The sequence below is a fragment of the Sus scrofa genome, chromosome 14, assembly GCF_054392235.1.
Source record: "Sus scrofa isolate SSC_HxYL_T2T_F1_AM1 chromosome 14, Sscrofa_HxYL_maternal_Yorkshire_Landrace_v2.0, whole genome shotgun sequence".
Lineage (NCBI taxonomy): Eukaryota > Metazoa > Chordata > Mammalia > Artiodactyla > Suidae > Sus > Sus scrofa.
Window position 1 is genome coordinate 143,671,171 of NC_139396.1, and position 25,485 is coordinate 143,696,655.

Sequence of the window (25,485 nt, forward strand, 5' to 3'; positions counted from 1 at the left end):
TCGTTACCGTTAGTATTTCCCCACTTGCTTTATCATTTGCACTCACTCTTGCACTTAAGTATGTATATATCATGGTCATTTACCTGTGATTTCAGTGTGTATTTTCTGAGAATAGAGATATTATCTTATATAACCATAGTATAATTATCAACTGCAATAAATTTAACATCAGTACAATAATCTATTATTTCTTTTCCAAGTATGTTGATTGTCTCAGAAATGTTCTTTATAGTATTTTCCCACCTTTAATACAAGATCTAGTTAGGATCAGGTACTGCGTTTAGATGTCTTGTGTGTGTGTGTGTCTCTCTCTCTCTCTCTTTTTTTTTTTTTGCTTTTAAGGGCCGTACTCACGGCATATAGAAGTTCCCAGGCTAGGGGTCAAATCGGAGCTGCAGCTGCTGAACTATGCGATAGCCACACAACATGGTATGTGCAAACTGCACCACAGCTCCTGGTAACATCATATCCTTAACCCAATGAGCAAGACCAGGGATCGAACCCACATCCTCATGGATGCTAGATGAGTTGGCTCCTAACCCGCTGAGCCACAGCAGGAACTCCAGTTGTCATGTCTCTTTACTCTTACTTAATCTGGCTCATTTCCAGAGCCTTTCTTTATCTTTTATAATGTTATTTTTGAAAAGTATTACATAAATGATGTGTCATTTTCAGGGTATTACATCTGAAGGCACATGATGTTCATCTACTTCTTATTGATGATGTTATTTTTGATTGCCTAGTAGAGGTTGTGTCCAATTTTTCTCACCGTATAATGTTATTTTCCTTGCAACTTATGAGGGATGGGGAGACATTTTTGGACCATCAAATATTATGCTACTTATCAAAATTCCCCCTTAGAGTTAGCATCTGTTGGTAATTCTTGCCTTTATTCCGATGTTTACAGAATGATGATTTTTCTGTTTCCAGCACTCGTTTCACATTTACCACTTGATACTCTATTGTGCAAAGGCTCTCCTTCTTTAGTATTTATATATTTATTAGGATGGACTTGTGGATGATTCTCCGTATCCCCCAGCACTAATTTATAATTCATCTTATTTTGGTGCTTAAATTGTTCTAGATTTAGCCGTTGGAAGCTCTCTTCAAGCTGGCCTCTGTGTCTGTTATATTGCCACCCCCTCCTTTTTTTTTTTTTTTAAGAGAACTTCATTACTTTCTGATCTCTTTAGAATTTATTTTGGATTAAAGTGATAGCTTCGAGTCTAATTTGTTCAGGTCCAGATTGATATTGGTCAAGATTGAGAGAGTGGCATAGTTGTTCATGACTTAATGAAAATTTTGCTAAACAAAGTTGAAATGAATTCATTAGGTGGGAAATATTTGATATCCTTTTATATATAGAATTACGTATTTCTGAATTCAGGTGGTAAAAACAAGTGCCTTAGGGTTGTCTGTATTTTTGCAATTCTGAGAGACTGTATATCATATATAGGGCTGACTGGAAACTGTTCAACATGGAAATGGTTTGAGAAATATTTTTTTGTCTTTTTTTTTTTTTTTTTTTTTAGGACTGTACCTGCTCAATATGGAGGTTCCTAGCCTAGGGGTCAAATTGGAGCTGTAGTTGCTGACCTACACCATAGCTCAGGGCAATGTTGGATCCTTAAGCTTAAGCTACCAAGGGAGGATAGGGATTGAACCTGAGTCCTCATGGATACTAGTCAGATTCGTTTCTGCTGAGCCATGATGGGAACGCCTGGTTTGAGAATTTTAAATGACTGTTTAAGTATTTAAAAATTTTAGCTTTATATGAGTCTTTAAATTGTTAGAAATATTTTATTATATACAGTTAAAATAGAACTACATGGTCATTGTAATGATTATATAAATGATGAAAATCAAGTAGTATGTATAGTTACTCCTAATAATTGGGAAAGAGCAAAATGAATAAACAATAAACTAAATTTCTTTAAGAAAAAAGTCTGTTTAAAAGCTGCATTCACTTGGTAATTAAAACTGTTTTATTGACTGTTTTTGTTGTTCACTGTTCTGTTGTATTTAATTTCAGTTTTTAAGATGTTAGAAAATTGCCTTTTATATTTTTTAATACTTTCAGTAATGTTTTGTCTTTTACACAAAATATGTAACATGTACTTTTTGAAATTTTATAGTGGGCAGAAATGGATCTGGAAAAAGTAACTTCTTTTATGGTAGGTATTATTTTTCGAATTCTAAATATAGTGAGACCTGGGTATCTTAAGGTAGTTTTATCTGAGGTTATGTCCTCATGAAACACCAGAAAACAGGGTTTTAATGTAGAGTGTAAGAATCTGAGTTCTACTCTAGTGATTAATTAGCCATGCGACACGACAAAATACTTAATCTCTCAAAGTACTACTTTATTTTAAAGACAGATGTTTGCCCTGCCTACCTTATACCTGAGATCAGTAGTCAGAGTCAGATGAGATAATACTTAGAGAAGTGCTTTCTAAACTTGGGTGCTGGAGTTCCCGTTGTGGCTCAGTGGTCAACGAAACCGACTAGGAACCATGAGGTTGCGGGTTCAATCCCTGGCCTCGCTCAGTGGGTTAAGGATCCAGTGTTGCTGTGAGCTGTGGTGTAGGTCGCAGATGCGGCTCGGATCCCGAGTTGCTGTGGCTCTGGCGTGGGGTCTACAGCTACAGCTCTGATTAGACCCCTAGCCTGGGAACCTCCATATGCCACGGGAGCAGCCCAGGAAAATGGCAAAAAGACAAAAAATAATAATAATAATAATAAAATAAACTTGGGTGCTGTATATAAATGTAAATGTATGTAGGTAGGGAGGGAAAATATGGGTGCAGTAGAATAGTTAATATTGTTTTGGAAAATGACTCATCTCTTTGATTTAAGTCAATCATTTTAATAAAAGATGGAGGGGTTTAAAAACTTTAGACTCAACAAAGACTTTTGTTTTTGTTTTTGCCATTTTTTGGGCTGCTCCTGTGGCATATGGAGGCTCCCAGGCTAGGGGTTGAATCGGAGCTGTAGCCGCAGGTCTACGCCAGAGCCGCAACAACACAGGATCCGAGCCGCGTCTGTGACCTACACCACAGCTCACGGCAACACTGGATCCTTAACCCACTGAGCAAGGCCAGGGATTGAATCCTCAGCCTCATAGTTCCTAGTGGGATTCGTTAACCACTGAGCCACGACGGGAGCTCTCACAAAGACAGTTGTTGATTTGAAAATAGTAAATAGAGCTTTGAAAATTATCTCTAAAGATAAAATGCAGTTAAGAATAGTAATGCTTCTGTTAACTTCTTTTTTTTTTTTTTTTTTTTTTTTTTTTTAGGGCTTCACCCATGGCATATGGAAATTCCTGGGATAAGGGTCAAATCGGAGCTATAGCTGCCGGCCTACACCACAGCCACAGGAACTCGGGATCTGAGGTGCATCTTCAACCTACACTACAGCTTATGGCAACACCAGATCCCCAACCCAGTGAGCCGGCCAGGGATTGAACCTGTATCCTCATGGATACTAGGCATGGATACTAGGTACAGTGGGTACTCCAGCAAATCTTTGGAAGAGAAAAAATATTTTAACAGAATCGGACTGTATAAGGAGTAGGTTGAAAAAATTTTGGACCTCTCAGTTGGACTAGTGTTTGAGGAAAGGTGGTGGGGGTTAGTAATAGCAAAGGTTCTATCCCTTCTATGCTCACAAATCTAAATAGTACTCTATACCCCATCACTGGTGGTAATTTGGGGATGGTGAGAAAAGTAGTATTGGAATGGAAGTATTTCATAATCTCTTGGAGAGGATACACATATATACACATATTCTTTTTTATAGTGTCAAAGGTCTCTTGATATCCTATTAAGAATATAGGAATTTATCCTATTTTGTTAAATTTCAAAATTTAGAAATTCCCTGCTCAGTAGGTTAAGCATCTGGCATTGTCACTGCTGTGGTATGGTTTGATCCCTGGCCTGGAAACTTCTGCATGCTGCAGGCATGGCCAAAAAAATAAAATTTATATCCTTTATTTTTAGTAGGTAAAAGCAAATATAGCATGAAGCCTAACCAGTGTATACTTTGATCAAGAGGTATACCTTAGTTCTGCTTATCTTTTTGTGTTTCTAAGTGTTCTCTTTTTATTTTGTTTCAGTAAAAAACTTTTTAATGTTTTTTTAGTATCATTTCCTAGCCAATTAGTCTGACGTATGGGCAGATTTTCTGCATTTATTTTGTTTATATGAAACAGGTAATCTACTTTATCTACATCATTCATTACCTGATACACTGTATTCTCTGAAAGTATGGGAATTATGAATAGGGCATAAATCCTTTTATAGATTGTACTAATAATTATTTTTGTATTTCTAGCAATTCAGTTTGTTCTCAGTGATGAATTTAGTCATCTTCGTCCAGAACAGCGATTGGCTTTGCTGCATGTGAGTGAGGCTGCTTTAACACATTATTGATGTTGAATACTTCCAAAAATACATTGTCAATTCTGGTGAACAGTTATTTGTTCAAGTTTCAGATCCTTTGTGACCATGACGCAGTCAGTCTCTCTTTTAATGTGTGGTGTTCTGCTGTGAAATTTAGTCTACTATATTAATACAGGATAAAGGCTTAATTTTTATATAATGGTAATTAAGAAGATTGTACAAGTTCCCTTTGAATGGATATGTCTTCCAAATAAATGTAAATTCTTTATTGAAAGTATGGTCTGGTAAGGGGCTGAAAGCAGGTTTGCTGGAAAGAGTTAAGTTGGGAATTAGAAACTTTGAGAATTAGGATCATAAGTTAATTGGGAGTGTAGAGAAGCAACCATTGCAGACTAAACAACGTAAAGTTGTTTTTAACCATGTTTGTACTTAAATGGTAACATTTTCTCATATGAAGGGCAGTATATTTATAGTAATGACAGTTGTTAGAATTTTAAATAGATAATTATGAATAATAAAATAATTTTAGGATAAGAAAGCATAAAAAGCTGTGATAAAATGCTATCTGTCTTTCTGTGTTTTTTTTGTCTTTTCTAGGGCCTCACCTTTGGCATATGGAAGTTCCCAGGCTAGAGGTCTAATCAGAACTGCAGCCACCAGCTCACGCCACAGCAACGCAGGATCAGAGCCGTGTCTGACCTACACCACAGCTCACAACAACGCCAGATCCTTAACCCACTGAGCGAGGCCAGGGTTTGAACCCACAACCTCATGGTTCCTACCTGGTCGGGTTCAGTAACCACTGCGCCATGACGGAACTCCTATCTTTCTGGTTTTTAAGCATGGTTTATAATTTTAAGACTGGAAAGTACGAGTTCCTTTCATGGGCCAGTGGAAATGAACCTGATAGTATCCATGAGGGCAAAGGTTTGATTCCTGGCTTTGCTCAGTGGGTTAAGGATCCAGTGTTGCCATGAGCTGTGGTGTAGGTTGGCCCCCTACCCTGGGAACGTCCATATGCTGTGGGTGTGGCCCTAAAAAGCCCCCAAAAAAGGCCAGAAAGTGAGATATCTCAATATATCTCAACAGTACCTCAGGCTTAGGAAGGTTGGTTTTTTGGTTTTCTTTTTTCTTTTTTGGTTGCCCTGGGGCACATGGAGCTCCCAGGCCAGGGGTCAGATCCATGCCACAGTTGTGACCTATGCCACTGGATCTTTAACCCACTCTGCCAGGCTGGGGATTGAACCTGCATTCCAGAGACACTGCTGATCCTGTTGCACCAGAACTTGAAGAAGGTTTTATTAAAACCATTATGTTTTTTTCTCCCAGTCTTAAATTTGAATTTTTTTGTCTTTTTCTAGGGCCGCACCCTCGGCATATGGAGGTTTCCAGGCTAGGGGTCCAATTGGAGCTGTAGCCACTAGCCTATGCCAGAGCCGCAGCAATGCCAGATCCAAGCTGCATCTGTGACCTACACCACAGCTCACAGCAACACCGGATCCTCAACCCGCTGAACAAGGCCAGAAATCGAACCCTCGACCTCGTGGTTCCAGTCGGATTCATAACCACTGAGCCATGACAGGAACTCCTGAATTTTTTTTTTTTTTTTTTTTTCTTTATAGCCACACCTGTTGCATGTGGAAGTTCCTAGGCCAGGGGTCAAATTGGAGCTGCAGCTGCCAGCCTATGCCATAGCAATGCTGGCTCCTTAGCCTACTGAGCTAGTCCAGGGATCAAACCTGCATCCTCACAGATACCATGTTGGGCTCTGAACCCATTGAGCCACAGCAGGAACTCAAATTTGAATTTTTAGTTCAGTAATCAGGATTGATTCACTGTAGAAAAATCTCTCTTGGAGTTCCTGTCGTGGCTCAGTGGTTAACAAATCCGACTAGGAACTGTGAGGTTTCGGGTTCAATCCCTGGCCTTGCTCAGTGGGTTGGGGATCTGGCATTGCCATGAGCTGTGGTGTAGGTCACAGACACGGCTCGGATCCCGAGTTGCTATGGCTGTGGTGTAGGCCGGCAGCCGTAGCTCCAGTTGGACCCCTAGCCTGGGAAGCTCCACATGCTGCGGTAGCAGCCCTAGAATACAGAAAGACAAAAAAAAGAAAGAAAGAAAAATCTCTCTTTAGGTTTCTCAGATTGATATAGAAAAATACTTTTGTAGGTATTGTTCTTCATTGTATCGAACTAGTACATAATAATAGTTTTCACAATCTAGAAATTATCTGGTGTGTAAGTAGTTTGGTCACAAATTGATCTAAATGTGACACATGTTAAATGTGTATGTTTCCATAGATTTAAAACTGTAGAATATCTCAGATGTTTAAAAAGAGGACAGTTACAGTAATTATCACATGATTTATTAGGATTTCTTTTTACTCTTTTTTTTTTTTTTTTTTGTCTTTTTGTCTTTTGTTGTTGTGTTGTTGTTGTTGCTATTTCTTGGGCCGCTCCCGCGGCATATGGAGATTCCCAGGCTAGGGGTTGAATCGGAGCTGTAGCCACCGGCCTACGCCAGAGCCGCAGCAACGCGGGATCCGAGCCGCGTCTGCAACCTACACCACAGCTCACGGCAACGCCGGATCGTTAACCCACTGAGCAAGGGCAGGGACCGAACCCACAACCTCATGGTTCCTAGTCGGATTTGTTAACCACTGCGCCAGGACGGGAACTCCAGGATTTCTTTTTAGCATTAAGGTGGTTCTATAGGAGAAAAGCCTCAGAGTGTTTTATATATAAGCAAATAGGTAGAATTGGGTAGCTATGAGGTCTTGTACTCCAATAAGGTGGTTTGCAGAATAGGACCTAAAAGTATGCCCAGCTCTGACATCTCTTGCATAGTTCTCATTTTTAAATTCAGAATCAAAAGCTATTTGGTTGTGGAGTTCCTGTCATGGCTCAGCCGTTAACGAACCTGACTAGCATCCATGAGGATGCTCAGTGGGTTAAGGATCCAGTGCTGCCGTGAACTGTGGTGTAGGTCGAAGATGTGGCTTGGATCCTGTGTTGCTGTGGCTGTGTAGGCCAGTGGCTACAGCTCTGATTCAACCCCTAGCCTGGGAACCTCCATATGCTGCCAGTGCAGCCCTAAAAAGACAAAAAAAGCTATTTGGTTGAGTATTGTTATCCTAACCCTTCCTGTTTTGGGAAGAGGGATATGTACTAGTCTGATAGAAATTTTTCTCCATTGAATCAGGCTTGTTACCATGCACTAAATTTTAAAAATTAAAGAATATGAAAACACCACTTGTGATATTTTCATGACTTAAATGACACATTTATTTTTTTCATGTTTTAGGAGGGTACTGGTCCTCGTGTTATTTCTGCTTTTGTGGAGATTATTTTTGACAATTCAGACAACCGGTTGCCAGTGAGTAATTGCTTTTTGTAATGATGCTGAGAATTTCATTGATGGAATTGACCTTTTTTCCATGTTTTGAAACATTTATTTATAGCTGTCTTCAGTCTTTTTATAATTTAGTTTGTACTAAGATAACTATAGCTTATGTACTAATTTTGTCTTAAAGTTATAATGAACATTCTGGTAAACAAATGGAAATGTGCAAACTTATGTGAAAAAATGTCTTTGTCAGAGTTCCTGTCGTGGCGCAGTGGTAGCAAATCTGACTAATATCCCTGAGGACTTGGATTTGATCCCTGGCTCTGCTCAGTGGGTTAAGGATCGGCGTTGCCATGAACTGTGGTGTAGGTCCCAGAGGAGACATGGCTTGGCCTTGGTGTGGCTGTGGCTGTGGTGTAGTCCAGCAGCTACAGCTCCAATTTGACCACTAGCCTGGGAACTTCCAATATGCCTCAATGCAGCCCTACAAAACTTAAAAAAGAAAAGTCTTTGTCATTGAGTTGAGTATTCATAGCATATTTTTAGTGCGATAATTGAAATTTCAAAATAATTAAAATTATTAGTAAGGAACTCTAAAATGACCTTATTAACTATAAAGTTTCCACTTTCATTATTAGATTTAACTTTGGGCTTTTACCTTTTTTTCTTAGATCGACAAAGAGGAAGTTTCACTTCGAAGAGTTATTGGTGCCAAAAAAGATCAGTATTTCTTAGACAAAAAAATGGTCACGTAAGCATTTTGTCTTTATGTTTGTAATCTGTAGACAAAAGAGTTAAAAATGCTCTTTTACTTCATATATGAGCTCTATTTGCCTCATGTTCAACAAATCCATGTATAGATCATAAATATAAAAAGATTCTCTGAGGTTGCTACAGCAAGTAGTTTGATAACTCATCTGTACTCATGCCCCTTAACTCAGGAGTTAGTGTACTCTTTTTGCTGATTGTTGGATTTATTTGAAAAAATTTTTTTTAATTGTTTATCAACAGGAAAAATGATGTGATGAATCTCCTTGAAAGTGCTGGTTTTTCTCGAAGCAATCCTTACTATATTGTTAAACAAGGAAAGGTAAAAAAATTTATGTATCTTAGTGTATTCATTGAATGATGAATTTAATTCTGGTGGTTAAGTTGTAGTGAAAATGGATTTTATTGTCTTCTGTTTTCATTGATTTATTTTGCACTGAAGTTTGTATTACCTTTTATGTGACCGTAAACTACAAAATAGATCAATTGCATAGTGGGATGAAAGTATTTCAGCAGAACTGTTTAAGTGGATCTTGTTTTCTTGTGATCTATATCACTTACTGAGGTATACTATACTGGAAGATATTTTTGGTATAGAAGTCACAATCATATTTAAGAATATTGTAGAAACTTTATAGAAATCACATTTGAAAAAAGTTACTTTCTGGAGTTCCTGCTGTGGTACAGTGGTTAAGAATCTGACTGCAAGGGCTTGCGTCTCTGTGGAGGCATAGGTTCAATCCCAGACCTGGTGCAGTGCAGGTTGAAGGATCCTTTGTGGTGTAGGTCTCAGATTTGGCTGGAATTTAATCCTTGGCCCAGGAGCTTATGTATGCTGCAGGTGCAGCCATTAAAAAAAATTTTTTTCAATTAAATTTTTTTTTTTTTTTTTTGCTTTTTAGGGCTGCACCCATGGCTTATGGAAGTTCCCAGGCTAGGGGTCTAATCAGAGCTACAGATGCGGCCTTCACCAGAGTCACAGCAATGCAGGATCCAAGCTACATCTGCGACTTTTACCACATGGCAGTGCCAAATCCTTGGCAGTGCCAGATCCTTAACCCACTGAGCGAGGCCAGGGATTGAACCTGCAACCTCATGCTTCCTAGTTGGATTCGTTTCCGTTGCATCACAATGGAAACTCCAAAAGAAAAAATTTTTTTTTTATTTAAAAGTTGCTTTCTGAAATTAATACACTGTTAGTATATCACAGAATTAAAATGCTAGAAAACTTACATTACCAGAAATCTACGATAATGCTACATAGTATTTTCCTTTAGTATATATTCTTGATAGTTTTTAGGAGTTAAATACTTTAGCTGACCTGTTTCCTCATGTATTTTAACTACATCTAAGATAATTTTTTTTTCTTAGAACATATCCTACAGTATCTCTATAGTTTACTATTATGCTGTTTTGGACTAGGGGAAAATCCTTTTAAGATGTCCACTTTTTATTTTATGTTGGAGACTTTTTTAGATTATGTGTTGGAAAGTTAGCATTCAGAAGAAGTGATTAGGGAGAGTATGGTGTTTCACTTTAAGAGCAAGATTTTAAAAAGACTTAAGAGAATTCCTTTAAAAGAGTCTTCTTGCGCATATGCAACATAGGTCTACATTGTTTCAATTTTTGCTCTTATTTCATATAAGCTGTCTACCACTACTTCTTCTGCAAGAGTATTGCCATCATCCCAACTCTTTATGCTGTATTTCTTTATTCTGGGTTTGTTTTCTTTATAGCAGTTATACTGTAATGGTATGCATTACCATGTTTTTCCCCCCACTTAGAATGTAGGTTCCTTGAGTGCAAGACCTTCTCTAGTCATTGTTTCCCAGCTCAGACTCATACTTAAAGCTTAGCATGTGAATACTTCCAAGGTAGAGTTCATAAAGAGCAGTCTGTAGCTCTGTAATAATTATTTTTCTAAAACTTGTAGATCAACCAGATGGCAACAGCACCAGATTCTCAGAGGCTAAAACTATTAAGAGAAGTAGCTGGTACTAGAGTATATGATGAACGAAAAGAAGAAAGCATCTCTTTAATGAAGGAAACAGGTAAAATAAATGTGATTCTACCTTATGTATCCTTTTTGTTGTGAATTACATTTTCTTTGTGTTATGATTCTCAGGAGCTGTCTATTCTTAGGAGTTTACTATATGATAATTTGCCTATGTACTGAATGGAGTGAAAATTAGTTTCAGGCAGTTTAAGGTTTGAGACTTCCAATAATTTCTCTCTTTGAATAAAGAATTGTTACATGAGATAATAAGTGCCCCTGTAAGTCAATTATTTTGTGCCTCTAGCATCCTCCTCATTGTTAGAATAAGAAATTTGGAAGTATTCCTCCCCCTGCCCCAGATTTGTTAGAATAGTAGTCGGCATCAAGTTTTAAGTTGTTCAGCAGCAAGTAAATGTGAAATAATGAACTTAAATCTTCTTACTACATTTATTATGGGAACCCTACTTTGTTTTTCAACTGCTGTGTCCTCTCATGGCTTAGAGTCAGCCCTGGGCTCAAAATCTGTCTAAGATTTCCCGATATTGTGATTTTAGATTTGACTTCCCTGGTCCAAAGCTGCCCAGTCTGAAATTCTTTTTTATAGTTTATGGTGGTGAGTAGAGGATTAAAGTAGCACTATGATTAGAATATAGTAGGTATTCAGTTTATCAATCGATCATGCTTTTACAAATATTGAGAATCAGAAATGTTAGGTAGCTTTTATTTTTGTTTTTTAATGTTGTGGGAAGGCACACTGGTTTTTAAAGGAAGCCTAGGAGTTCCCGCTGGCGCAGTGGGATCAGTGGCGTCTTGGGAGCACTGGGACACAGGTTTGATCCCTGGCCTGGCACAGTGGGTTAAGGATCTGCTGTGACTGCACCTGTGGCTTCAGTTGCGACTGCACCTGGGATCTGATCCCTGCCCAGGAATTCCAAATGCTGAAGGTGGCCAGAAATGTGGGTGAAGAGGAAGGCCTTTGCTACATGTAATATAAGAATCAGTGTCGTCATGTGTAAGTTTCTCTGATGCTTTTCACCATAAAGCATTGTAATTGTCATTTTAGTATCTTTGGTTTGGTTACCACCTAATATTAAATAATGCTATAGTTCTTAAGATTAACTCATGGTATATTTAAGAATTCTTATTTAATAAAAATTTTATTCAATTCCATGTCTCATTTTATTTTAAGAGGGCAAACGGGAAAAAATCAATGAGTTGTTAAAATACATTGAAGAGAGATTACATACCTTAGAGGAAGAAAAGGAAGAACTAGCTCAGTATCAGAAGTGGGATAAAATGAGACGAGCCCTGGAATATACCATTTACAATCAGGAACTTAACGAGACTCGTGCTAAACTTGATGAGGTAAAATATTTAATCTTTGCCACTTCACATTAATTTTATTTTTGTGAATATGTTAAACTCATACTACATGTATACCTTGCAATTATTTTAAAATACATACTTCAAAATTTTTAAACCTCTTACTGAATTCATTACTCAGCGACTTTTCTCTTTCAGCTTACTCCAAGGAGACGCCTGGACCCACATGGTCCTTTCTGTAGTTGTATCTGAAATATTACAGGTGGTGACAGGCAGACCAGGATGAGAGGAAGCCAGCTTTAAAGTTTCATGAGTTTTTTTTTTTTTCTACCCCCTGGCTTTTTTTTTTTTTTTTTCTTCTCTTTTTTTGCTTTTTAGGGCTGCACCAACAGCATATGGAGGTTCCCAGGCTAGGGGTCAAATCAGAGCTACAGCTGAAACCTACACCACAGCTCACAGTAAAGCTGGATCCTTAACCCACTGAGTGAGGCCAGGGATCGAACCTGCAACCTCATGGTTCCTAGTCAGATTCGTTTCCACTGTGCCACAACGGGAACTCCTTTCCTGGCTTTTTAAAGTGTGTTTTGTAATTAGTATTAACTGATACTTTGTACAAAAATTTGTTTCAGATAATGCTGAAAACTACAGGTGTTTTCTATTTAAAACCACTAAAATTTTTGGAAAAAATTTTAAGCAAATGGTTATTTTAACAGATACTTTTAAAAATTTGCTAGATGTTATAAAATATTGAACAAATACAAAATGGGTTAGAAAACATAGCTTGTTTTTTTTTTTTGTTTTGTTTTTTTTTTCCAGCTTTCTGCTAAACGAGAGACGAGTGGAGAAAAATCCAGACAATTAAGAGATGCCCAGCAGGATGCAAGAGATAAAATGGAGGTAAGGTTGTAAACTAGGCTTAGGTTAATGCACATTTTTGACTACAGTAAAGGTTTGGTTTTTTTTTTTTTTTTTTTTTTTTTTTAATTGAAGTATAGTTGGTTTACAGTGTTATGTTAGACTTCAGTAAACATTACGTACCAGAATTATGGAATGGTAACTTCAAGTGTGTCACTGGGGTTGAGTATTGGAAAGACTTAGTAGTACTGAAAGTTTAAATGAAAGAGAAGAGACACATTAATGGTGTCCCGATTTTGCTATTGTATTTCTAGTTGTCTGGCTCATATCTATTTGATACTTTTTGAATAGGATATTGAACGCCAAGTTAGAGAACTGAAAACAAAAATTTCAGCTATGAAAGAAGAAAAGGAGCAGCTCAGCGCTGAAAGACAAGAACAAATTAAGCAGAGGACTAAGTTGGAGCTTAAAGCCAAGGATTTACAAGATGAATTAGCAGGCAATAGTGAACAGAGGGTAAGTTAAAATGCTAAAAATGAAAGACCTGAAAGTTCAGGTGAGTGGAAACTGCAGAGGACAGTCTTTTCTGTGACAGGGGTGCATGCTTGAATTTTTGTGAACGATTTGGTGCATTAAAATAATTTACATTCAAGTTGCAACTCAGTACTGTCTTTATTAATGTTTTAAAATTAGCTATGTGTTGCAGGATCAATTTTCTCATAAATTTTTTTCATGAGAAAATATTTTATGCTAGACTTCTAAATTAAGCAAAAGTTTTTAAGCAGTTTGCATTTTTAATCTTGCTTTATTTACAGAAACGCTTATTAAAAGAAAGGCAGAAGCTGCTTGAAAAAATAGAAGAAAAACAGAAAGAACTGGCAGAAACAGAACCTAAATTCAACAGTGTAAAAGAAAAAGAAGAGCGAGGAATTGCCAGGTCTGGGGTTTTTTTTCCAACAACAATTCTGACTTTCTACATGGTTCCTCTTTAGAACCTTAAATAGCTCTGGGTTAAGAAGGTACAGTAATTAAGGGCGGCAAAAGTATAATGCCCATTTTGAACTAACAGCTAATGTTAAACAACAGCTGTGGGCCAAGTATTGTTATATTCATATTGCCTACATTTTTTTCGTACTCAAAGGCCCTAGGAGATCCGCATTATCCCCATTATAAATTTGACAGACTTGAGGCTCTTGGAGGTTTTGTAGCTTGACTAAGGTAGCATACCTAAATGTTGTTGGGGTTTAAAAACATGCATGATGACTGTTATTTTTTTACACAAATTATGTCTTGCTGGATGTTCATTCTTCCACTTTCTTTTCATACTTGATGTTTTAACATCAAGATATTTTAGAATCTATCCATAGTATGGACTTGCTAGTACTGATTTCATAATTTAGTACATTATCATGTTTTTATGCCACTTATATTCATTTTAATGAATTGCTTTTTTATATCCATTGCCCTCCCCCCCCCCTTTTTTTTCTTACTGTTTTACAAAGTTATGTTATCTGGGTGTTAATATTTGTTCTGTATGTTGTATTTTCTCTGTCTTCTTCTTGCCTTTTAACCTTCATAGTCTTCTCTTGTAGGGAGTTGAAAATGTTTATATAGTTAAATAGTTGGAGCATTTTTGAAAATTCCTGAGATATGGGGTACTAGAACTGTTGAGATTTACTAATTGAGACCTAGAATGACCTTAAATCCTTTGGAGGTGGGCTATTTTACTTGTCATTAACTGTGATTTTCAAGTTAAATTAATGTTGTAGAGAACTAGTCCAAGGACCTCTGCTAGATAACAGTTGGTTTTTATGCCTAATTCCTTTTCGTGTGTAATTTTTAAATGGTTACTGTCTCTGTGTACTCATGAGGTATTGATTGCAATAACTTTGGTTATTTCCTGTTCTCTTTTTCAATCCATTCTCTTGTGTCTTGTGTAGATTGGCCCAAGCTACCCAGGAAAGAACGGACCTTTATGCAAAGCAGGGTCGAGGAAGCCAGTTTACATCAAAAGAAGAAAGGGATAAGTGGATTAAAAAGGAACTCAAGTCTTTAGATCAGGCTATTAATGACAAGAAAAGACAAATTGCTGCTATACATAAGGATTTGGAGGACACTGAGGCAAATAAAGAGAAAAATCTGGAGCAGTATAATGTAAGAATTTTTATGGCTGCTTTGTGAAGTCTTTCAGAAGGGCGTGAAAATGTGCAGCTTTATTTCTTTATTTTTGAATAGTTTATATGGTACTCTTGAAATATGCAAGATAGGTACATACTTAGATAAGACCAGTACAATTTAGTATTATATATACAGTAGTTCTCTTTTTTGAAGAATGTTTTTTAAGAATATTTTTTCCATGTCAAAGATTGTCCAAAAAAAAAAAAAACAGGAGTTCCCGTCGTGGCGCAGTGGTTAACGAATCCAACTAGGAACCATGAGGTTGCGGGTTCAATCCCTGGCCTTGCTCAGTGGGTTAAGGATCCAGCGTTTCTGTGAGCTGTGGTATAGGTTGCAGATGCAGCTCAGATCCCGTGTTGCTGTGGCTCTGGCATAGGCTGTCGGCTACAGCTCCGATTGGACCCCTAGCCTGGGAACCTCCATATGCTGTGGGAGCGGCCTAAGAAATAGCAAAAAGACCAAAAAAAAAAAAAAAAAGATCGAATATATTTTTTAAAGTATTTTTATGAATTGTAGTATGTACTTGGACTGTACCCTTAACTTTTTTTTTTTTTTTTTAGGGTTGCACCCATGGCTTATGGAAGTTCCCAGGCTATAGGTCAAATCAGAGCTGTAGCTGCTGTCCTACGCCACAGCAACTTGAGATCTGAGCCACATCTGCAACCTACACCATAGCTCACAGCAGTGCTGGATCCTCAACCTACTGATCAAGGCCAGGGATCAAACCTGTGGTCATGGATGCTAGTCCAATTCATTACCGCTGAGCCATGACAGGAACTCCTCTGCACTTAGCTTTATTATTATTATTTTTCGTCTTTTTAAGGCTGCACCCACGGCACATGGAGGTTCCCAGGCTAGGGGTCAAATTGAAGCTGTAGCCACCGGCCTATGCCGCAGGCACAGCAGCGTCAGATCCAAGACGTTTCTGTGACCTACACCACAGCTCACAGCAACGCTGGATCCAAACCTGTGTCCTCATGGATGCTAATCATATTTGTTTCCTCTGAGCCACGATGGGCTCTCCCCTCTGCCCTTAACTTTATCTTTTGTCTTTTGTTGTTGTTGTTGTTGTTGTTGCTATTTCTTGGGCCGCTCCCACGGCATATGGAGATTCCCAGGCTAGGGGTTGAATCGGAGCTGTAGCCACCGGCCTATGCCAGAGCCACAGCAATGCGGGATCCGAGCCGCGTCTGCAACCTACACCACAGCTCACGGCAACGCCGGATCGTTAACCCACTGAGCAAGGCCAGGGACCGAACCCGCAACCTCATGGTTCCTAGTTGGACTCGTTAACCACTGCGCCACGACAGGAACTCCTGCCCTTAACTTTAATGTGATATCATATAAGTCCAAAATATGACTTTATAGTAATTTAAAATTTTTCCTTTTTTTTTTGAGGGGGTGGTGGTAGTTTTTGCTGCTCCCTCAGCATGCAGAAGTTCCTGGGCCAGGGATCAATCCCAAGCCAGAACATTGACCTGAGCCACTGCAGCAACAGTGCCGGATCCTTGATCTGATGAGCCACACAGGAACTCCCAGAATTTTTCCATTTTTATATTCTAATGTAATTTTCTGTCAATTTAATAGCTTACTGCAGAATGTGTATTTTTTGTTGTTGTTAAAGCATTGGTGATTTTATAATATTTTCTAAATGAATTAAACATTTACTATGCATGTTTAGCATTTCCTTAACAATTGAAGTAGAAGATGAGATCACTTTCAGAGTAAGAAAGATTTTACATTATTTAAAATGAGAAAGGTAAAAAAAATGTTTTGTTTCGTTTTGTTTGGCCATGCCCTCGGCCTGTAAAAGTTCCCAGGTCAGGGATCAAAGCTTTGCCACAGTAATGACCCAAGCCACTGCAGTGACAATGCCGGATCCTTAACCCACTGTACCATAAAAGAACTCCAAAAAATGCTTTCTTAAGTGGTATATGTGGTGTATATAGGTGGTTGGAGGGTGACTGAAGTGATGAGAAGGGAGTCTGTAGGACAGATTTAGGGTGAGGAGAATGTATTCATACATGCTCAGGGAGATGCTTCTTAACCCATGAGATCTGCACCAGTTGGCATGCTTGGTTTATCCAAAAAGCCACTGAAAGCATAAAATATTAAATGCGTATACTTGAATATTTTATATATAATGTTTGTATTGTTTACATATAAAAACAAATATCAAGTGTTTCTTTTTAAATAGATAAATGTATGTTTATGTAGCCACCAGCCTGTACCACAGCAACACCAGATCCTTACTTAACCCACTGAGCAAGACCAGGGATTGAACTTGCATCCTCATGGTTACTAGTCATATTTGTTTCTGCTGAGCCACTATGGGAACTCCCAAATATATATTTTTTAGTCTTTTTTTTTTTTTTTTTTTTAAATGACCACACCTGCAGCATATGGAAGTTCCCAGGCTAGGGGTCAAATTGGAGCTGCAGCTGCCAGCCTACACCACAGCCACAGCAGCTGGAGATCTGAGCCCTGTCTGTGACTACACCACAGCTCACAGCCATGCCAGATCCTTAACCCACTGAGCAGGACCACGGATCAAACCCACATCCTCATGGATAATAGTCAGGTTTGTTTATGCTGAGCCATTGTAGACAATTTTTTTTAGATCAAGGTTCACAGCAAACTTGAGAGGAAGGCTAAGAGATTTCCATTATGTCTCCTGCCCTCATACATGCATAGATTGCCTCACTATCAACATCTTCCACCAAGATGTGTACCAGTCTTTTAAGGTAGAGGCCAAAGATGTTTGTTTGTTTTAACTTTTGACTGCACCTGCAGCATGTGGGAATTTCCAGACCAGGGACTGAACCAAAACCACAGCAACAGCAATGCCAGGTCCTTAACCACTAGGCTACCAGAGAACTCCCCAAAGATATTTCTTTTGAATATAAATAGTGATTCAAGTTCCTGGAGGACTTTCTTGTTAGGAGTCACACGTTTGGGTTTTTGTCTTTTTAGGGCCGTACCTACGGCATATAGAGGTTCCCAGCTAGCAGTCTAATCGAAGCTGTTGCTGCCGGCCTTCACCAGAGCCACAGCAATGCCAGATTCAAGCCATGTCTGTGACCTACACCGCACCTCACAGCAACTCTGGATCCTTAACCCACTGAGCAAGGCCAGGGATCGAACCCTCAACCTCATGGTTCCTAGTTGGATTCGTTTTTGCTGTGCCATGACAGGAACTCCAGGAGCTACACATGTTAAATTCAGTTCTTAAAGGTGGACGAGAACAAAATTCAACATTCAATCTAAGATGATATATTGCATTTGTCATGTTTCTGTTAGTACCCTTAATCTGGACCATTTCCTGTCTTTCCTTGACTTCGTGGCTTGACCTTGTTATCTATTAACGTACACACATTTTTCCAGTGAGAGGTTTTATTCATTCCTTTTTGAAGTTATTTTTCAATATTTCAGTCATAGTTTAGCGTATCAAAATGGCCAATTGTGAAAGTGAACTCTGCTCTTTATGGTAGGTAGAGATGACATTACAGTGCTGATTACATTGTGCAAAGCAGCCTTTTGCGTTTTAGTGTATTCCTAAGTCTCCTGTGTTCTTGTGTATGTGTGGAAAGGGGGCAGTATGGAAAGTATGCACTACAGTGTTTTGAGAATTTATTAATGTGTTTTTTCTTCTTTTAGAGTTATGTGTTAGAGAAGTAGTAAGGTCAAAGTTAGTAGTGGTGAACAAATTAATTGTGTTTATTCGTTTATATGCCTGTTAAGCCATTGCCACAATTAATATAAACTTTTCATCACCCCCAAATAATTCCTGTTCCCCTTGGTAATATCTCCCTTGCTTCTTTCCTGTCCTCCTCCCCCATCCTCTGGTAATAAGTGATCTGCTTTCTGTCACTATGGATTACTTTATATGAAGGTGGATTTTAAATTTGAGTTGTTTTTATTTTCATAGAAACTTGATCAGGATCTTAATGAAGTCAAAGCTCGAGTAGAAGAACTGGACAGAAAATACTATGAAGTAAAAAATAAGAAAGATGAATTACAAAGTGAAAGAAAGTTAGTATAGACTGAAATATTCTTTATTTTTTTTATTTATTTATTTTTTTGTCTCTTTAGGGCCACACTCGTGGCATATGGAGGTTCCCAGGCTAGGGATCTAATTGGAGCTACAGCTGCCGGCCTGCGCCACAGCCACAGCAGTCGAGATCCGAGCCTTGTCTGCGACCTGCGCCACAGCTCACGGCAATGCCAGATCCTTAACCCACTGAGTGAGGCCCCAGATCAAACCCACAACCTCATGGTTCCTAGTTGGATTCATTTCTGCTGAGCTATGATGGGAACTCCTTCTTTAATATTTTTTTGAGTAATACTTGTTACTGGCTGTTAAGTGGTATTTAAGTTATAAATTATTAAAATTTAATTTCAGTACCTACTCAAAATTGTATACTTTTGGTGCATTGTCTTAATGCTTTTAAAATTAAAGACAGTCTAATTTTTATTTATTAGTTACTTGTGGCGAGAGGAGAATGCAGAACAGCAAGCACTTGCTGCTAAAAGAGAAGATCTAGAAAAGAAACAGCAACTTCTTAGAGCGGCAACAGGAAAGGTTCGCAGGTTCTTTTCGTTACCTTAGTTTTCATTGAGTCAGTTATTGGACAAGAATGTATTAGCTTTGAAGAGAAGACTGCAAATTACTTGTCTTATGAAACCATGGGTATTATTTAAGTACATTTGCTAGTAAAGATAGCACTTTTCATTTTTAATGCGAATGTCGGAACATATAAGATATTGCACGTAGTTGGCATATTTCAAGGGAGTGACCTGTTTTTGGAGAGAGTGTTTAATCTAGTATATTTTTTACTGTATAGAGTAATGAGTTCTTACCAGCAGAAGTACCATTGGCAATATTTTAATATTTTTCACTTCTAAATAGGCCATTTTAAATGGAATAGACAGCATCAACAAAGTACTAGACCACTTTCGTCGAAAAGGAATAAACCAACATGTTCAGAATGGCTATCATGGTATTGTGATGAATAACTTTGAATGTGAGCCTGCTTTCTACACATGTGTGGAAGTCACTGCTGGAAACCGGTAAGATTTTTTTGTTGTTTTGAATTTTTAAAGGAAAGAGGGAATACGGGTAACCCAAGAAACAACTCTTTGTAGTTTTACTACATTATGTCTCCCAATATCATCCTGTATCCTTAGTTACTCATTTTTTTAATTAAAGATATACATGCTAAGTGTTGTTTCTAACTGTAAAAGCTAAAATTTCCCCTTTTTGTACTTTTTCACTCTCGATTGGATTTGCTCTCCCCCATACAAATAAGATTGCATAGAAAAAAAGTAAATTGTTTGCTTAAATGTTTACAGCACTTTAGACGTGTTGTTCTGTTTACATGTAGGTTATTTTATCACATTGTTGATTCAGATGAAGTCAGCACGAAGATTTTGATGGAGTTTAATAAAATGAACCTTCCTGGAGAGGTTACTTTTCTGCCTCTTAACAAGTTAGATGTCAGGGATACTGCCTATCCTGAAACCAATGTGAGTTGATGTGTGTTAAAGTCTGCCTTTCTTTCAGTAAGTTTTTTCTTGTGTTTAGCACATGCTAGTGCATGGGCACTATACATTGGGATTCACATGGTCTGTGAGATAAATAGGCCTTTCTTACTGTAGAGCATAGTCAGTGCTGGGTGAAGAAGGGAAGGGAGATAGAGATAGAGGTCCCAGCCAAGACATAAAACAAGCCATTTTAAAAAGCGGAAACTGTTAAAATATATTAAGTACAGGATATGTTGAGAGTGTATCTTAGATAAAGTTAAGATTAAATAGTTGGAAAAGAATTTCCTGAGGAACTATCACTTTAAAGTGAATATATTAAGGTTTTCCGAATATACTTTTTCAAATCGTTTAAAGTTAGAAGTGTCTAGCAAGATGATAGAGTCTGAAAGCATAATGTTGCTTTTGATATTAGTGGCTATACTTTTTAAACAGATTAAAAATATTCCCTTGTACAAGTCAACCTTGTAAATTAACTATACTTGAATTAAAAATATTCCCTTAGATATCATTCTTGAAAAAATGTAATTGCTTTTAGGTGTTTGGCTTCAAAATGTTGATAGTAGTAGCAACTCTCACTATTTTTTAAGGTTAAAGCTAAAATCCTATGAGAATGATCTACAATTTAAAAGGAACAGTGAGAGTCTTATAAGCTGTTTAATTGGTTGACTTTTTTTTTCCTTTTAAATCTATAAATTGTCTTTGAAGTTTTAGAATAAATTGAGTCATATGTGATATGTGAATAAAGCAAGACACAAAAGAATGCATGTAGTATGATTCCCTTTTTACTAAAAAGTAAACTTAGTATGATAGAACAAGAAAGTGCAAGGACGCGATTACCACAAAAGTTATAATAGTGGTAACCTCTAGCAGGTAACCATTAGAAGTAACCACTGTGATTAGGAAAGAGCTACACACATGGCTTCTGGATGTATTTTCTTTCTTGTCGTACATGGTGGCTATATTGGTGTTCACTTTGTAATTACTAATTTAGGCTTAACATATTTATGGTATTTTTCTGTATGTAGAATGTATTTCCTAATTTTGAATTCTGTTCTGACAGTTTAGGAGAGAGGGGAAAAATTTTATTTGAAAAGTTATTTTTCTGAATATCCAACTTAGATAAAAATAAAATGAAAATATTTTGAGGAAACACTAGTAGTTTACATTTAGCCCTTCTATTTGACAGGTGCTATCCTAAGAGTTTCACATATATAACTCACCTAGTCTTTTTTGGTGTGTGTGGGGGGAAGCACAGGTGCAGCATATGGAAGTTCCCAGGCTAGGGGTTTAATCGGAGCTACAGCTGCCAGCCTACATCACAGCCACAGCAGTGCCAGACCTTACCTGTGTCTGTGACCTATACTCCAGGTCATGGCAACACTGGATCCTTAACCCACTGAGTGGGGCCAGGGATTGAACCCACATCCTTATGGATACTAGTCAGGTTCACTTCTGAGCCACAGTGAGAACTCCGTAACTCACCTTGTCTTAACGTTGTCATTAAGGTAGTATTTTTATTACAGTTTTGTAAATAAAATAACTGTTATATAGAAAAGTTAAGTAGTTTGTCCAGAGCACACATCTGAGTGGCAGAACTGGGATTTGAACTTGAGCAGTCTGGCTCCAGAGCCACTAAGGTCTTTATCACTGTGTTCTAGTATTGAAAACCTGGATGATTTACATGAGCACAATTTCTAAGATTTTTCAATAGAGTGATTTTTCTAACATTTTCAGTGTTTTACCAATCATATGGAAACATTAATATAAAAGTATGAAGACATTTGTGTTTATTTGTATTTCATAAAGATGTTATTCATAATTCTGCTAAGACATTTTAATTGTGTTATGGTCTCTTTGTTAACAAAATATTCATTTTTCAGGATGCTATTCCTATGATAAGTAAATTGAGGTACAATCCCAGATTTGACAAGGCTTTCAAACATGTGTTTGGAAAAACACTTATTTGTCGTAGTATGGAAGTTTCAACCCAGTTGGCCCGTGCTTTCACAATGGACTGCATTACCCTGGAAGGTTTGTAATAATTCTTAACTTTGAGTAAATAGATTCCATTTTAGTTTTAAGAGTGTTTGAAATTCATGTCCATTTATTTCTCATTTTTAATATAGTTGGTTTATCCAAATTTATTCAAGTATAATCATTTATTCTCTAGTAAGGTTTCTTAATCTTTTTTGTACCATGAACTCTTTTTGGTTTTTGGTGAAGCCTATGGACCCTTTTCAAAATATTTTTGAGTATATAAAATAGCTTTGGATTACAAAAGACACCAGTTACATTGGCATTGTTATTTTTTAAAATATGTTAGTAATTTATTCTTTAAGGTATTCAAAAATTTTGGAGTTCCCCTTGTGGCTCAGTAGAAACACATACAACTAGTATCCATGAGGATCGGGTTCAGTCCCTGGCCTCTCACAGTGGGTTAAGGATCTGGCGTTGCCATGAGCTGTGGTGTAGGTTGCAGGCAAGGCTTAGATCTGGCAGTGCCATGGCTCTGGCGTAGGCCAGCAGCTTAGCTCCAATTCAACCCCTAGCCTGGGAACTTCCATATGCTGCAGATGTGGCCCTAAAAGGAAAAGAAAGGAAAAAAAACCATGAGATTTAGCAATGGTTCTCCTAAATTTTATCAGAATTTGGGTTAAAAACCTCTGGTATATTGGTTCGTTCACCTTCGTTTTCTGTATTTTCCTTCTCTTTGTAGTTTGTTAATGAAAGAAGCTTTACCTCTATATGTTTAGAAGTTTTTGTTGTTTTGAACCATCTGAAAATAAGTCATAAAAATTGTGAAACTTCATCTCTAAAAGTTAAGCATGTGTTTCCTAAGAATAAGGACATTCTCCTTTATAGTCATAGATCATTGTTATAGCTAAGAAATTTAATATTAATCCAATTACATCATTTAAAAAGTACATTCAAGTTTTCTTAATTGTCCTAAAATATTTTTCTGTCTAGGATCCAACAAGGATGCATGGAATACTTTCTCTTTAGATTCTTTCAGTTTCAGTACAGGACAATTCCTCCTATTCCTTCCCACCCTTAGAAATTGACTTTCTTGAAAAAAGTTTTGTTTTCTGGATTTGTCTTATTCGATTCATTAGGTTTAGGATAAGCATTCTTGAAATGAGTGATGTGTACTTCCTATTGTGAACACAAAGTGTGCACTGTCACAGATGCCTACTAGCAAATCTTGGTTGTAAAGAAGCTTTTTCCCCTTTGTAATCAGTAAGTGGTATGTGAGATTATCCTTTGAGAATACATCAATATTAGGTTTTCCAAAAACTTGTTTTACCAGTGGTTTAGCATCCTTTGGTGACCCTTGCCTGACTCGGTTAATACATTGAGGGTTTCAAAGTGGTGATTCTTAAATTCCATGATTGCTTTCACTATTATGTAAAGAAGAGCCCTGTCCTTTTTTTAATGTATTATTGTGATTTGTGGATTTTTAATTTTTATTCAGTGTATTCACACATTGCCATTATTATTTCTGATTTTTAAATTTTCCCAAGTATGGCCAGTAGGAATTCTAAGCTAGGGCTTGTGTCCTGTTGACTTGTTCCTATTAGTCTTCAGCACTTCTTTCCTTTATGGTAGATATTCAAGCTCACCTAGAAGGTGTATTTTTTAAATGCACTTTTTCATATTGGAAAGCAAAATTTTTTCCAAAGTGGCTTAAACTTTTAACTTAGTAATTCTAATTAAATAGGTAAAGCCTTTACATTTGTCATTTGATTATTAATTTATTGTTGAATAAAGAAGTTATTATACAGAATTACTACCTTTCTTTTGTTTTTAGGTGACCAAGTTAGTCATCGGGGTGCTTTAACTGGAGGCTATTATGATACAAGGAAGTCTAGACTTGAATTACAAAAAGATGTTAGAAAAGCAGAAGAAGAACTAGGTGAACTTGAAGCAAAGCTCAATGAAAACCTGCGCAGAAATATTGAAAATATCTTTTTATCTTGTTCTGATGTAAAGAAAGAACTGCATTTTGGTTGGAATATAGAATCTTTTGCATGTTAGATGTGTTTTCTCATATACAGTGGGGAAAAATATCCCATGTCTTTGACTTTTATTTAAGCACAGAAGCTTATGCTATATGTCTCTTTAACTTAAGATAGGGAGAAAACAAAAAACTATTTGGACATCCTTGGCTTAACTGTTAAATAGCTAATAGCAGTGAGTCTACTTCTAAGAGAAAAGAACCTGAGGTATGCTAAAATTTAAGGTTATAGAGGAACCTTAGGAGGATTGGTCAGTCAGAAAACCAGGATAGTATTTCAGTGGAAGACTGAAGAGCAGTGTCAGGAATGCCACATACTACATAGAAGTTAAGTATATAAGGGTTGAAAAATGTTCATTAGATTTTATTATCTTGAGATCATTTGGCTCACATTGGGTATTAGTGGAGGAAATGGCCATCAAAATCCAAGTCTCAGTAACCATAGTTCTCTCAGTTTTTTCAAATAAAAACAGTGTTCTATGAAGACTGACCAGTTTTGGCTCACAGCACAGTTGTGCATGTGCATTTTCTTAAAACAACCATGGTATAAGGCAAACGTACTTTATGTATTTTTTGCATTTTGTCACACAATATTTAAAATGCAGGTATTTACGCAGTGAAAATAATTTTACTGTTTCATTAGGATATTCTTTATTGAGACTGGCTTTATAAGAATGTAAAGTTCCTGTAATGGCTCAGCAGCAGGTTAAGAACCCTACTAGTATCCATGAAGGTGCAGTCAATCCCTGGCCTCATTCAGCGGGTAAGAATCCAGCGTTGCTGCAGAGTGCAGCATAGGTCACAGATTTTGCTCAGATCTGTTGTTGCTGTGGCTGTGGCATAGACCAGCATCTGCAGCTTTGATTCATCCCCTAGCCTGGGAATTGCCATATGCCATTAGGTGTGGCCCTAAAAAGGAAAAAAAAAATGGGAGTCTAGGAGTTCTCTTGTGGTGCAGTGGGTTAAGGATCTGGCATTATCACTGCAGGGTGTTGGGTCACTGTTGTGGCATGGGGTTTTATCCCTGGTCCATGATCCCTTCCACATGCCACAGGCAT

At 37.5% G+C, this 25,485-nt stretch overlaps 1 protein-coding gene across 2 annotated transcripts in view; it reads left to right on the forward strand.

Annotated features, from left to right (window-relative positions):
- The window catches only part of SMC3 (structural maintenance of chromosomes 3), a 39,284-nt gene that overhangs the window by 4,729 nt on the left and 9,070 nt on the right, over positions 1-25,485 (forward strand). The window contains exons 3-19 of one of the 2 annotated variants that reach the window (XM_084994263.1): positions 2,136-2,174; positions 3,299-4,403; positions 7,707-7,778; positions 8,420-8,499; positions 8,760-8,838; positions 10,450-10,567; positions 11,702-11,877; positions 12,652-12,732; positions 13,042-13,206; positions 13,506-13,627; positions 14,631-14,844; positions 18,797-18,900; positions 19,351-19,450; positions 19,778-19,938; positions 20,253-20,394; positions 22,293-22,443; positions 24,221-24,373. In XM_084994263.1, the coding sequence (XP_084850389.1) occupies positions 8,492-8,499; positions 8,760-8,838; positions 10,450-10,567; positions 11,702-11,877; positions 12,652-12,732; positions 13,042-13,206; positions 13,506-13,627; positions 14,631-14,844; positions 18,797-18,900; positions 19,351-19,450; positions 19,778-19,938; positions 20,253-20,394; positions 22,293-22,443; positions 24,221-24,373 (1,774 nt within the window). In that variant the 5' untranslated portion in view covers positions 2,136-2,174; positions 3,299-4,403; positions 7,707-7,778; positions 8,420-8,491. The remainder of the gene's footprint in view (positions 1-2,135; positions 2,175-3,298; positions 4,404-7,706; positions 7,779-8,419; positions 8,500-8,759; positions 8,839-10,449; positions 10,568-11,701; positions 11,878-12,651; positions 12,733-13,041; positions 13,207-13,505; positions 13,628-14,630; positions 14,845-18,796; positions 18,901-19,350; positions 19,451-19,777; positions 19,939-20,252; positions 20,395-22,292; positions 22,444-24,220; positions 24,374-25,485) is intronic. The other variant, XM_005671452.4, reaches the window with a different exon arrangement.